General features: G+C 40.5%; 1 protein-coding gene across 11 annotated transcripts in view; it reads left to right on the forward strand.

Moving 5' to 3' along the window:
* TTC3 (tetratricopeptide repeat domain 3) overlaps nt 1-13,130 on the forward strand; it is a 125,817-nt gene that overhangs the window by 89,493 nt on the left and 23,194 nt on the right. For all 11 annotated transcript variants that reach the window (XM_047796344.1, XM_047796363.1, XM_047796318.1 and 8 more), the window contains 2 exons: nt 768-833; nt 4,879-5,028. In XM_047796344.1, the coding sequence (XP_047652300.1) occupies nt 768-833; nt 4,879-5,028 (216 nt within the window). The remainder of the gene's footprint in view (nt 1-767; nt 834-4,878; nt 5,029-13,130) is intronic.

The following is a 13,130-nucleotide window of genomic DNA, read 5'->3' on the forward strand; positions in this document are numbered from 1 at the left end:
GAACCCTTTTGTAGAGTGTGACAGGTCATTTCAGAAGGAATTTGGGGGTTTTAAGTAATAACTCTTTTTCCTGTCCAAGTTTTGCACTAGTTGAAAAATTTAAGAGAGTGGAATCAGCAGATGGAGCCAAAACATCACCTTAATAATTAATAAAAGTGTGGTGGAAGGTGTGGCTGTTTCTGTAGCGAGAGCATGTCCTAACAGTGAGGCCCGTGACATTCTGGCTTCCCCGCCTGGTTACAGCAGCCCTGGGCTAGGAGGCCCCCCCACTCAGGTGCCTGCCCTGAAGACAGACCGCTTGGAGAAGGAAGGGAGTGTGCGTTCTGCATGGGCAGCTGCGAGAGGAAGGAAGAGGGGCCAGTGAGGGCTACACACATCAGGGGAGGAGTGAGGAGTTAAAAGAGACGGTGAGGCGGAGAGACAGGAGGGATTTGAATTAAAGTTCCTTCTAACAAGCGTGAAAGTAGCTTAAGGTTTCTCTGTGGTTAGCTTTAGCAGACACGAGTTCCTTAAACCCCCACTGGATTATTCTCCTACTCATTAAGTTTTTTGTTTTCTGGTAGGCTTTGAAAAAATATGTGAAGAGAAATGAGTCAAAATCATTTTCTTTTTAATAATTCGAATGTCTGTAGAAAGCATCTAAACTGAGGAAAAAAAAAACTTGAAAAAAAATTATGGGCATGTTTGAAAATGTTATTACGTGATGGATTTATTTCACTAGTGCAATTGAGATAGATTGAATTTAAAGTGTTTGTTTTTCCCCAAAGGTGTCTTGGAATATAACACATCAAGAAGTCAATACTGAGCCATATAATCCTTTTGAGGCACAACAGGTTAGTCAAAATTGTATTAAACCGTTTAAAGGTTTAATTGTCATTAATTTAACTAGATGGGAATAACAAATTTAGAGCTATTTTGGAGCCAGTTATTCATACAAAACATTATTATAGAATAAGCTTTAGAAACTTAACAGGAAATTGTTGCTTTTGTTATTGAAATTTGGGAAGGGGAGGCAGAGGAAAAGATAAGTTTTTAATCTGGCTTATTTATTTTGAAGTATAATGTTTTTGTTGTTTTAACTGGTAATATGATCCAAATTGATTTATCAATAAGAGCTTGTTCACATGAATAATAAAGTAGTGTGAAGACCTTCACCACTTTAAGAACGATTCGCTGAGAAAATCTGTGAATAAAACTCTTAGTGTATCTTAAGGGAAAAGTTGTTTAATCAACTCTGTAGTTGCTGAAAAGATATTAGATAAAATTCAGGGTTTTTTCCTTGACTAAAACTCATAATAAAATGAGAATAGTTGAGTACTTTTCAATATGTGTATTATATCTTTCTCTCTTAAGCAAAACACCATCATCTTGCTTCAAAGTTATATATCATCTTAGTGTTTATTATCCTGGAGATATTAGCTGACAAAATTAGGTAAGAGAAAATAAGATTTTAAAGGTGGAGATGTAAGTATCATTATTTACAGAGGGTAGGACTGTCCCTGGAAAATCCAAAATGATAACTGAAAACCTAATGACAGAATGTTAGAGAATTCAGAAAAATGTTTGAATAAAATATTTTTCCATATATAAACAACCCATTGCAAAGTATATTAAAAGATTCCATTTTCAGTAGAAACAGAAAGATAAAACACGTGGAGAGTTCCCACTGTGACATAGTGGGATCTGGGGTGTCTTGGGAGCACTGGGACTCAGATTCAGTCCTCAGCCTCACAGTGGGTTAAGGATCTGATGTTGCCACAGCTGATGAGGCTTAGTTCACAGCTTGGATCTGATCCCTGGCCCGGGAACTCCATATGCCTTGGGGCCACCAAAAAAGAAAAAGATAAAATATGTAAATTTCTTCAGAAAAAAAAAAAAGAGTTCCCGTTGTGGCTCTGTGGTTAATGAATCTGACTAGGAACCATGAGGTTGCGGGTTCCATCCCTGCCCCTTGCTCAGTGGGTTAACAATCCAGCGCTGCCGTGAGCTGTGGTGTACGTTGCAGACGCGGCTCGGATCCTGCGTTGCTGTGGCTCTGGTGTAGACTGGCGGCTACAGCTCCAATTAAACCCCTAGCCTGGGAAACTCCTTATGCCTCACGTGCAGCTCTAGAAAAGACAGAGAGACCAAAAAAAAAAAAGGGGGGGGGGGCCAACCCCACTTAAAGTAAGAAAAACAGTTATTTATATGCTACTGAAAGAACATAAAAAAGTAAGTTTCTGGGAAAGGCAATTTGGAATTTATCTGTACTCATATATGTGTACAGAGACCAGTGACAGGGTATTTGTATATTTGTTTAATCTGTATTTATGTCAACGAAAAATGGAATACAACTTGAATATCCAGTGTTAGACTAGTTAAATTAATATTAGACTAGTTATAATAATTTGTAGTACACCCATATAATGAATATTACTCTGTCATTTAAAAATGAAGCAATTTGTGGATTTCCCATCGTGGTTCAGCGGAAACGAATCTGACTAGTATACATGAGGACACAGTTTCAATCCCTGGCCTTGCTCAGTGGGCTAAGGATCTGTGGAGTTGCTGTGACCTGTGGTGTAGATCGCAGATGTGGCTCAGATCTGGCACTGCTGTGGCTGTGGTGTAGGCCAGCAGCTGCAGCTCGTATTCGTCCCCTAGTCTGGGAACCTCCTTTTGCCGTGAGTGTGGCCCTAAAAAGACAAAAAAAAAAAAAAGAAGCAATTCTTTAGAAAAAAAGTTTAGAACTTTGTGTTATCTGCTGCTATTTGTGCAAATAGTGGTACAGTTTTAGCCAATTATAAAATATAATGAGCCCTTAAATTTTTTTAATGAACAGTACTGAAAATTATGGAAGAGAAATTATAAGTCATCTGCAGCCCCATCACTCATGTTAATATTTTGATGTGCAACCTTCCAGGCTTTAACATTTGCTTTTAAATAAGCAATGCTGGAGTTCCCGTCGTGGCTCAGTGGGTTAAGAACTTGACTATGCATGAGGATGCAGGTTTGCTACCTGGCATCACTCATTGGGTTAAAGGATCTGGCATTGCTGTTAGCTGCAGTGTAGGTCGCAGACGCTGCTTGGATCTGGCGTTGCTGTGGCTGTAGTGAAGGTCCACAGCTGAAGCTCCAGTTTGTCCCCTAGCCTGGGAACCTCCATGTGCCACAGATGTGCGCCCCCCCCCCGAAAAAAAGTGATGCTTTTTAAAAGATGGGATCTTACCATATATGTTGTATTTCAGATTATCAGTCTTAATATATTAGAGTTTTTCTATGTCAGTAAATATAGATTTTTTTTGCCATCATTTTTTATGCCTACTTGGTATTCCATTACATGAATGCATGATAATTTTTTTGACCAGTTTCTTATTGTCGAACCTTGGGATCGTGTCAGCTTTTCATGCTTACAGGGCCGTGGTGAACATTTTTCCTGAATACGAATATTTACCAAGTAGAATGAGTAGCGTTGAATTCTTATTTGGTACCTAGCTTTTCCTCAGTTATGCTCTGTTGTTTGAGCCTCAGTGGTTTTGCCCCGTAAATAAATATTTTCTTGAGTGTTGGGGAAACGCACTCATGCTTTCTTAAATTCAAGACTGTGATGTTGGTATCGTCGATAGCTTCTCAACCAGTGAGGCAGTTGTTCCCAGAGCGGCTTCTTTCTTCTGGGACTTTGGGAGGTGGCCTGACTCCTCTAAACCTTGGTTTTCTGGTCTATAAAACTGAAAACAACATATTTCTTGTAGAATTATGGTGAAGTTTAAGTATAATAACATAGAGATGGCATATAACTTGCCGCCCGTCTCTGTTGGCGATTTGGGGGCATATGAATTAATTTATAATACCAAGTTACATTGAGATCCTTTAGCTGAATTGAGAATGAAAACAGAAATAACTAAGGTCTGAAACCATGAAGGCTTATTCATGGGTCATAGTAAGGTTCATGATTTATTCAATTATGTAAACATAGACAGTATGACTAGTGCTGAGCTTTGAGTCTGGACAGACAAACAAACTAGTGCTCTCCCCAGCAAACTGGCATGTGTGGTCATCTTAGCCGTAGTTCACAGTTCTCTAACTGGTAATTCACAGAATCCCAAAGGCTTGATTCCCTGCCTTTTTTACACTTGGAAGAAGCTGAGATGCTGGGAAAGGGGCAGGAGGCGGGGAAGGTGGACGATGCTGGGGTAGATTTTTGAAGACTGGCTGCCAAGGTCCCTGCGTGTCTAGGCAGCGCAGTCACCTGCAGTTGGGAGGAGTTGCCAGCATCACACAGGTGCTTCTTTCAGACACAGATGTGTGATTGCTGAAAGCTTTAGCGGTGTGAAAGGCTTAAAAAAAATAGGTGAATAAATGGTGCTTATTGTCCGCCAGCATTTCACATTACAGTATGACTTCTGTTTGCTTTTGTTGTAGCTATCTAGGCAGACAGTTACATAACTGAGAATAATCCATTGATAATATTTTAACTTGTCTTTTTGAAATAATCAGCAGCTATCCAGTTGAAAACTTTCTAAAAGTAGGGCCAAAGTTGATGTGTTCTGTTCATATCTAAAATATGCATGATACTTATAGTTTTTAAATTTAGTAAGTGGTGATGTCAGTCTTGGAGGATGACTGTTAATTTAACACCAAGCCTTCTAAAGCAAATATTCAGAGCTAGCACACACTGAACAGTTTCCTTGTGAATTCCAGTGATACGAATAATTTTTTTTTTTAAAGAGCTGGCTTTGCCGAACAGTTTGTTTTTAATTCCTGGATTATTGTGATATTTCCTTATAAATTTTCATCTGCCTTATATTCTCCTCTGTTTATTTTGAGGCGGTTCAGAACAAGATCAGAAATAGGCTTTTTAAACTACTTTTAATAGATAATTTTGTTTTGTACTTTCAGGGAGATATTTCACAGATTGAAAAGGAGTACCAAGTTTTACAAGAGCAGCTTAAGGAAGCCTGTGAAAACTACGAGCAGAGAAACATCGAGGGCTCAGAAGAGACCAAGGACTTGGAAGAAAAGTTGAAAAGGAACATAGAAGAAAATAAGGTATTCCTGTCTGAAAGCTCATGCAGTGCAACCCACATTGTGCTTGTGCAGCCTCAGCTGAGCTGCAGTGTTGGCCAAAGGATTCTTTCTCAGCGTTGTCGCTTTCATATTTCTCTGTGACATATTAAAGTGACAGTGTTTTTTGCATTGTTTTAGAACCTTTTAAGTTGCTGTGTAAGAAAAAGGCTGGGAATTTGAATTTTCATTTATCTGTAATTCAGTTTGCGTGATTAACTAAAACTAATTTCTGGTGACTAAGTTCCAAGTTAGATTCTTGTTTTTAGTGAAAGAGGCAGTATAGCATCAGTGGTTCAGAGTATGATGCTTGGAGTCAGGCTGACTGGCTTCAGATCCAGACTTGGTTCTGCCCTAATTCTGTTCTTGGGCAACTTATTGAACATTTCTGTGCTTTGGTTCCTTATCTGGAGAATTTGGATAATTATAATAAGCTCCCATTTTAGATTGTTAGATTAATACTTGTAAGGTACAGTCGTCCCTTGCTATTCTCAGGGGATTGGTTTCAGGACCCCCTCACAGACACCAGAATCCACAGATTGTATCCACCTTGTATACAGCGGTAGGGTTCCGCATCTGAGAACACAGAAGGCCAGTTGTACTTACAGTTGCCTGGTGCATAATAGGAGCTTGTAAATGTTGCCTGGCACTGCTATTACTGCTACTACTATTATCATCATCGTACTCCTCAGGAAATGCAGGAATGACCGTGGAGGTTTGGCACACTAGAACTGTAAAGTCACCCAGCGTCTCCTGGTCGAGTCTGCTGCTCTTGGATTCCATCCGCTAAGATTCACTTTCATTTACTTGTAATTGGCTGTTGGAGTAACACTGATTAGTGGCAAGGCCCAGTTGAGTTAGTGGGAAAATGGAGTTAAAGATGTAAGGGAAACATGGTGTATTTCTTTTTTAAAACAAGGACTTTTTTTTAAAAAATTGAAGTATAGTCGATTTATAATATTAGTTTCATATGTAGAGTGTAATGATACACATACGTATTTTATTAGATTATTTCTCCATTTAAAGTTATTACAAAATAATGCCTATATTTCCCTGTGCTGAATAGTATCTTTTGTTGATTATTTATTTTATACGTAGGAGTTTGTACTTTTTAATCTTCTACTCCTATCTTGCCCATCATCTCTACCTCTCCCTATGGGTAGCCACTAGTTTGTTTTCTATATCTGTGAGTCTGGTTCTGTTTTATATTCTCTCATTTGTTTTATACTTTCGATTCTATGTATAAGTGATAAAGTATTTCTCTGACTTATTGCATTAAGCATAATACTCTGTAGGTCCCTCCGTGGTCTTCATTCTTTTTCGTGGCTGAGTAATGTTCCACTGTATATCTACACCACATCTCCTTTATCCCTCCATCTATTGATGGTTGCTTAGTTTGCTTCCATATCATGGCTGTTGCTGTGAATATTGGGATATGTGTATCTTTTCAAAGGAGTGACTTTGTGTTCTTTGGATACATACCTAGGAGTGGGATTGCTGGATCATGTGGTAGTTTTAGTTTTTCGAGGCCCCTCCATACTATTTTCCACAGTGGCTGCACCAATTTACAGTGTACAAGGGTTCCCTTTTCTCTGTATCCTTGCCAACATTTGTCATTTGTGGTCTTTTTGATAATAGCCATCCTGACAGGTGTGAGGTGATAGCTCATTGTGTTTTTGATTTGCATTTCTCTAATGATTAGTGATATTGAGCATCTTTTAATGTGCCTGTTAGCCATCTATTTGTTTTCTTTGGGGAAATATCTATTCAGGTCTTCTGCCCATTTTTAATTGGGTTGTAAAAACTGAGGTCTTTTGTATGGAGGTTACAAAGGGATGGTAGTCCATTTAAGAAAGGAAAAATTTGTTCCAGAAGTCTGAACCAGTAGCTGAGGTCACATATTACATGGAAGAAAATTAGCTTAGTGGGACCTTAACAGGCTCATTTATTGAGATTTAAGTATACCCAGAAGAAAAGGGTTTGTTCACAAAGGTAACTGTTAACAGCATTCCTTAGGATATGTTTTTACTTGGGATGAGACTTGGGAGATAGGAGGAATGAGAAGGGGCCAGCCTTGCTGCTCAGTTGCTGAGTTGAATGAAGTCTTTTTGATTGAGAAGAGGAGAAAATGAGCAAAAATAAAACCTGCACAGTCAGAGAGCACTAATTTGGATAAGCTGCTTGGGCAGGGCTTAACAAAATGAAATATTTTTGTGAACTTTGTGTTGCCCCAGGGAAATTCCCTTTTCATTTTAATAAACCATCTCTACATGTGTTTCACACTTCACAGTAGTGGTACTCTCTTTTGTTCCTTGTATTTTCGTCTGTGTACATCCTGCAGCCACCTATCATGTTGGATGAGAGTGCCCGTGTCCACCCCCATAAGTAACGAGGGCAGATTTGCGGGCACAGCCACTTAATTTACAGTGGGCATCCAGTGAGTGAGGTTTATGTCTTTCTGACAGAGGCCTGTCCAGTTTTATTAACTGCTGGTCTGACTGAGTCCTGTATTTGTGAATTCATCAAGACTTCTTTATACACAAGAAATGTATAGTAAATTATCACCTAGGGAGGAGGGCTCTGAGGGAGCAGTGGCTTTGACTGGTCGGCTTGGGCTTTTGACCTGCTTTTTAACTTTTCTAAGGCTCTGGTTCTGGTTGCATGTGGTTGTACTTGAGGAGTCAGTCCATTTTCTTTTAAAGAACCATTCTTGGAGTTCTCGTATGGTGCAGCAGCTTAAGGATCTGGTGTTATTGCAGCGCAGCTTGGGTCTCTGCTATGGCATGGATTCAGTCCCTGGCCCAGGAACTTAGGATGCCATGGGTGCAGCAAAAAAAAAAAAAAAAAATTTTTTTTAAAGAGCCATTCTTTAGTTGCCCAAATTACAAGGCCCGTTAGGTTATTAGACTTCCCATGTAAAGTGTATACTCATTTCCTATCAGGATAAATTGCTCATCTCAGTTCTTTAGCTTGTTGTCTGTATAAGAGCAGATGAGATTTAGCTGTGGCCATTTCTTTTTTCTGTTTTTCTTTTCTTTTTTTTGGGGGGGGGGCGGGCATGCTGTGCTCCTGGCATGTGGAAGTTCCCAGGCCAGGGAAGACTGAACCTGTGCCACAGCAGAGACCTAGGCTGCTGCAGTGACAACGCCAGGTCCTTAACCCACTGCACCACAAGGGAACTCCTTAGCTATAGCCATTTCTTTATTTATCATGATTATGCCTATAATTTGCTTGTGGAAAAATCTTTTATAAATATAAAAAAAATTGTGTTTTATTGATCTTTCCCTTGGCCTTTGACTCTAGACCACTGAGGTTATGAGCTAATACTTGATAGCACATTTGGATGTATTGGATACAGCATCCCTTTCCCTTTACAGAGAAGTAAGAGGTAAGCAGTAACAACTCATGTTTAAGAATTTGGGGAGTTCCCTGGTGGCTCAGCGGGTTAAGGATCTGGTGTTGTCACTGCTGTGGCTCAGGTTCAGTCCCTGGCCCAAGCACTTCTCCATGCTGTGGGCACGGTAAAACAACAACAATAAGAAGCAACAACAAAGGAATTCGGGCAATCAAGTCTGACTCCCTACCTGGTAACTCCAGCACCACCACCTATAATGGCTTTGTGACCTAAGATAACTTACTCAACCTCTTTGAAATAGAGATAATAATATCATCTCTACTTCATAGTTTTGTAAGGACTCACAGGGGTGGTTGGAAATGGGTAGGGAATAGCCAGAGATAAGTATAATAAGGAAGAATTGTCCCCTCAGAATGCCATCATGCCCTTGTTGAAAAAAATCACTTGTTTACAAAGTACTTGAGGAATGTTTAGCATTTACAAAGCATCAATACAAATCTGAGCTAGCTATTAACTTAAAGCTGATAGTGTTTGATTATCATAAGCTGGAGATGGCCCTAATAGATACTTAGGCCTGTTCCCTGCCAAAGTAAAATAGCGACTCTAAAGCCGGAGTCTCCTGTTGTTTTTAATGTACCTCTGACCTGCAGCCAGCAGGTTCTGGATAGCTGGTTGCTGTATTGCTCAAAGGAATATGTTCTTTTTTGTTTTATTAAGATAAAATTCACATTTAACCATTATAAAGTACACAGTTCAGTGGTTTTCAGTATAGTCACAGTGTTGTGTAGTCAATTACCACAGTCTAATTCCAGAGCCATTTTCATTGCTCAGAAAGAAGCCCTGGACCATTAAGTAGCCACTCCCCATCTCTCCTAGGTCGTATGTTAAGGTGCTTTTTTTTTTTTTGTCTTTTGTCTTTTGTTGTTGTTGTTGTTGCTATTTCTTGGGCCGCTCCCGCGGCATATGGAGGTTCCCAGGCTAGGGGTCAAATCGGAGCTGTAGCCACCGGCCTACGCCAGAGCCACAGCAATGCGGGATCCGAGCCACGTCTGCAACCTACACCACAGCTCACGGCAACGCCGGATTGTTAACCCACTGAGCAAGGGCAGGGACCGAACCCGAAACCTCATGGTTCCTAGTCGGATTCGTTAACCACTGCGCCACGACGGGAACTCCCTTAAGGTGCTTTAATGAGGTTTCTTCTACCTAAGATGGGTATTTAGTTGACATTGATACTTAAATGTCAGTATCATTTTGGCCCAGAATAATTTATGGAGTAGAATTTGGAATTCTGTCCTGTTTCAACCGAATCTGAGGCCCCTGCCTGCCAGAGCTTCCTCAGCCCACATCTGCAGAGAGATGGGTTCTCCTGTTCACTTACGGTCCTTGCCAAGTTCCACCTTTTTTAATCTAACATTTGTGGAGCTCACGTTATGTGCTGTACGCAGTTGTACATTTCTTACGTGTATTATTTAATTTCAAGCAGTCTTAATATACTCGTGTTAGAGCATGTAATATTATCTCCATTCTCCTGATAAGGAAATAAGAGGCAGGAATCGCTAATACCTCTTGCGCCAAGTCACAGCAGTGCGAAGTGGAACAGGTGCTAAGTGTCAGGCTCCACATCCTTTGCGTTTGTCCTCCCCTGGGAGAATGTCAGTTTCACAACCAGTTGAAAAACATTCCTCAGCACTTCATGAGTAGTGTGATGCCAGGTAACAACTCCCCACAAAAACCTCAGTGACATGTACCAATAAATATTAAATGTGTGAGTCTGTGCGTTAGCTGATCCTGATTGGGCTTGGCTTTCACCTTTGGGTCAGCTAGGGCTCAGCTGCTCTTGGCTGTGCCTGCTCACGTGTCTGGGGTCAGCTGGCTATGGATTGATCTAGAATGGCCTCAGCTGGGACAGTGGGGACAACTGGGTCTGTTTCACGTGTCTTGCATCTTCCAGTAAGTAAAAGGGCAAACAAGGACCATCCCACAAGCACAGTTCAAGTCTCTTCAGAATCAGGTCTGCTACTGTCCCATTAGGCAAAGCACGTCACAGAGCCAGCCCGGATTCAAGGGGTGGGAAAGAGACTGCCTCTTTAGTGACGGCAGCCCCGTGGTCCCCACACGACAACAGGTATAGGTAACAGGAGGGGTGAGGGAGGGGAGGATGCCGTCCCATTGCCGCAGTGATTACCAAGAGCTTAAAACCCTTCTGTCGTTGGTACCTCCCTCCGTCTTCAGCCATCTCCCTGACCAGTTCTCTGCCTTGTCTTCCACACTCCATGTGATTTCCTCTCTTCTGGACCTTTCCCCAGCACTGCTCCTTTGGCCTCAGACACTTTCTTGAGGAAGTGGTCACCGACGGCAACCTGAGGCTTGGTTAAAGGCCCTTGTTAATGCAGTGGTGATAACCAGTACCTCACCGTATTATACAGCAATTACCCTTTATTGAGATACGATTCAGATTAAAATTCCCCCACTGAAAGTGTTCTTAGTACACGCACAGAGTTGTGTAGCCATCACCACAGTCTAAGTTTAAGACATTTTTATCACCCCAAAAAGAAATCTCACAACCACTCCCAGTCACTCCCTATTCTCCCTCCCCAAGCCCTAGGCAGCCCGTGATTTATTCTGTGGATATGTCTCTTCTGGGCATTTTATGTAAATGGAATCATACTCTATGTGGTCTTCTGTGAGTGCCTTCTTTCCTTTGGCATAATGTTTTCAAAGTCCATCCATGTACATCCGTTTATCTGTGTAATGTGTTTCAGTACTTCATTCCTTTTTATTGCTGAGTAATATTCCATTGTTTGCTATGTTACATTTCATTTATCCATTCATCAGTCCATGGACATTTCGGTTCTTTCCACTTTTTGAGTATTATGAATAACACTGCAGTGAACATCTGAGTACAATTTTTCTGCAGAGATAGGTTTTCATTTCTTCTGGGTATATACCTCGGAGTGAAATTGCTGGATCATATGCTAACTCCACGTTTAAGAGATTGAGAAGCTACCAGACTGTTCCAGAACAGCCGTACCATTTTACGTTTCCACCAGCAGTGTGTGAGTGATCCAGTCTCTCCACATTCTCATCAACACTTTAACTATCATCTGTCTTTTTGATTTTAGCTATTCTAGTGGGTGTGAAGTGGGTGTCTTATTGCGGATTTTTTTTTCCTCATTGTGGTTTCAATTTGCATTTCCCTTAAAGCTAATGGTGTTGAGCATCTTGTCATGTGCTTAATGTCCATTTTTATCTTTGGAGAATTTGGAGAGGTGTCTTTTCCAGTCCTTTGCCCATTTATTAATTGGGTTATTTGTCTTTTTATTTCTGAATTAAGTTTCATATATATCATGTATTCTAGGTACAAGTTGCTAATCCACATATATGATTTAGAAATGTTTTCTCCCATCTTTCAAATTTGCAAATATATTTCTCCTACTCTCATTTTGTGCGTTATCTTTTCACTTTCTTGATGGTATTGTTTGCAGCACACAAGTTTCAAATGTCATTGTAGTCCAGTTTCTCTATTTTTTTTTTCTTCCTTTCATTGTATATGCTTTTAGTGTCATAGCTGAGAAATCAGTGTCAAATCAGAGGTCACCAAGATTTCCCCCTATATTCTAGAGTTTTATAGGTGTAGCTCCTCCATTTAGGTCTGTGGTCCTTTTTGAGTCAACTTTTGTTTATGGTGTAGTAATGATCTTTTATGCACATTTTTCGTACCAAACTGTGGTCTCCCTGAGAGTAAGGACTGTTTCTTAGCCGTCTTTGGAGCTCAGCCTACAGACACTAGCTCTGCCGATGTTGTTCATCGTGTACTTGGGCTCCTGAAGAACTGGGTTTAGTGAATTGTGTCTTCATATGTCATAAGTTAGCCTACGTGAAAGGCCAGCATGTTGTTGAGGGTGTTACTCATTCTTTCATTTGACCAGTATTTATTGGATGCTCCTTAAGTGTGCTGATCTTCCAGGATTTTTATGCAGTATCATCCTCTTTATGAAGCCCTGAGAAGTTGTTTCTCTCTTTCACTACTTGGGTTTCTTGGTGCAGTGAGCTTGTTTTTTATTTGACTTTTGTTTGCCAGAAAGTTTGAATACGATTTCTGAAGAATAGTTAGGACCTCGTGCCATTCATTTTTATATAATTCTCACTTTTGGTTTTATACTATCTTTTCTGTCTTGTGTTTTCTTTACCTAGCATTCTTTTTTGTATTAAGGAGTCAACCCTGCTTCCGAGGTAGGACTTGAACGTCCTTAAAATAAACACCTCCAGTATTTATTTTAGAACACAGTTTCAGATTTTGAAAAAAGGTATGGAAAGCAAACGTTTTCTGAGTAAAAGACCTTCCGAGGTATTTATAATCATGTCAATAAACTGTGCATATACAGGATGCAGTTGTATATAGCCTGTTATTTCTTTTATTCTCATGTTTCACAGAAAAGGATTCCCTTTCATGTAGCCAGAGACAAGCTCATGATAGCGGCGCTAGGCCAGCTTGTCATCAAAGGGTGGTTAGTGCAAATGACAGATGAACTCAGGTAGCATTTTCCATGGCTGAGCTGTGTGTGTGTGTGTGTTTATAATACTTTGTGCCTTTTGATACCTGAACTCCTTTAGATACTTGTTGCCAAGTAGGTTCTTGTGCCCCAGCATAACCTTGAGGTTGCACATCATCTCCTGGCCAAGGGGCTGAATCCGAGGTGAAATCACTGGCTCAAAATAGAGCACAGGA

Source organism: Phacochoerus africanus, chromosome 1 (assembly GCF_016906955.1).
Source record: "Phacochoerus africanus isolate WHEZ1 chromosome 1, ROS_Pafr_v1, whole genome shotgun sequence".
Lineage (NCBI taxonomy): Eukaryota > Metazoa > Chordata > Mammalia > Artiodactyla > Suidae > Phacochoerus > Phacochoerus africanus.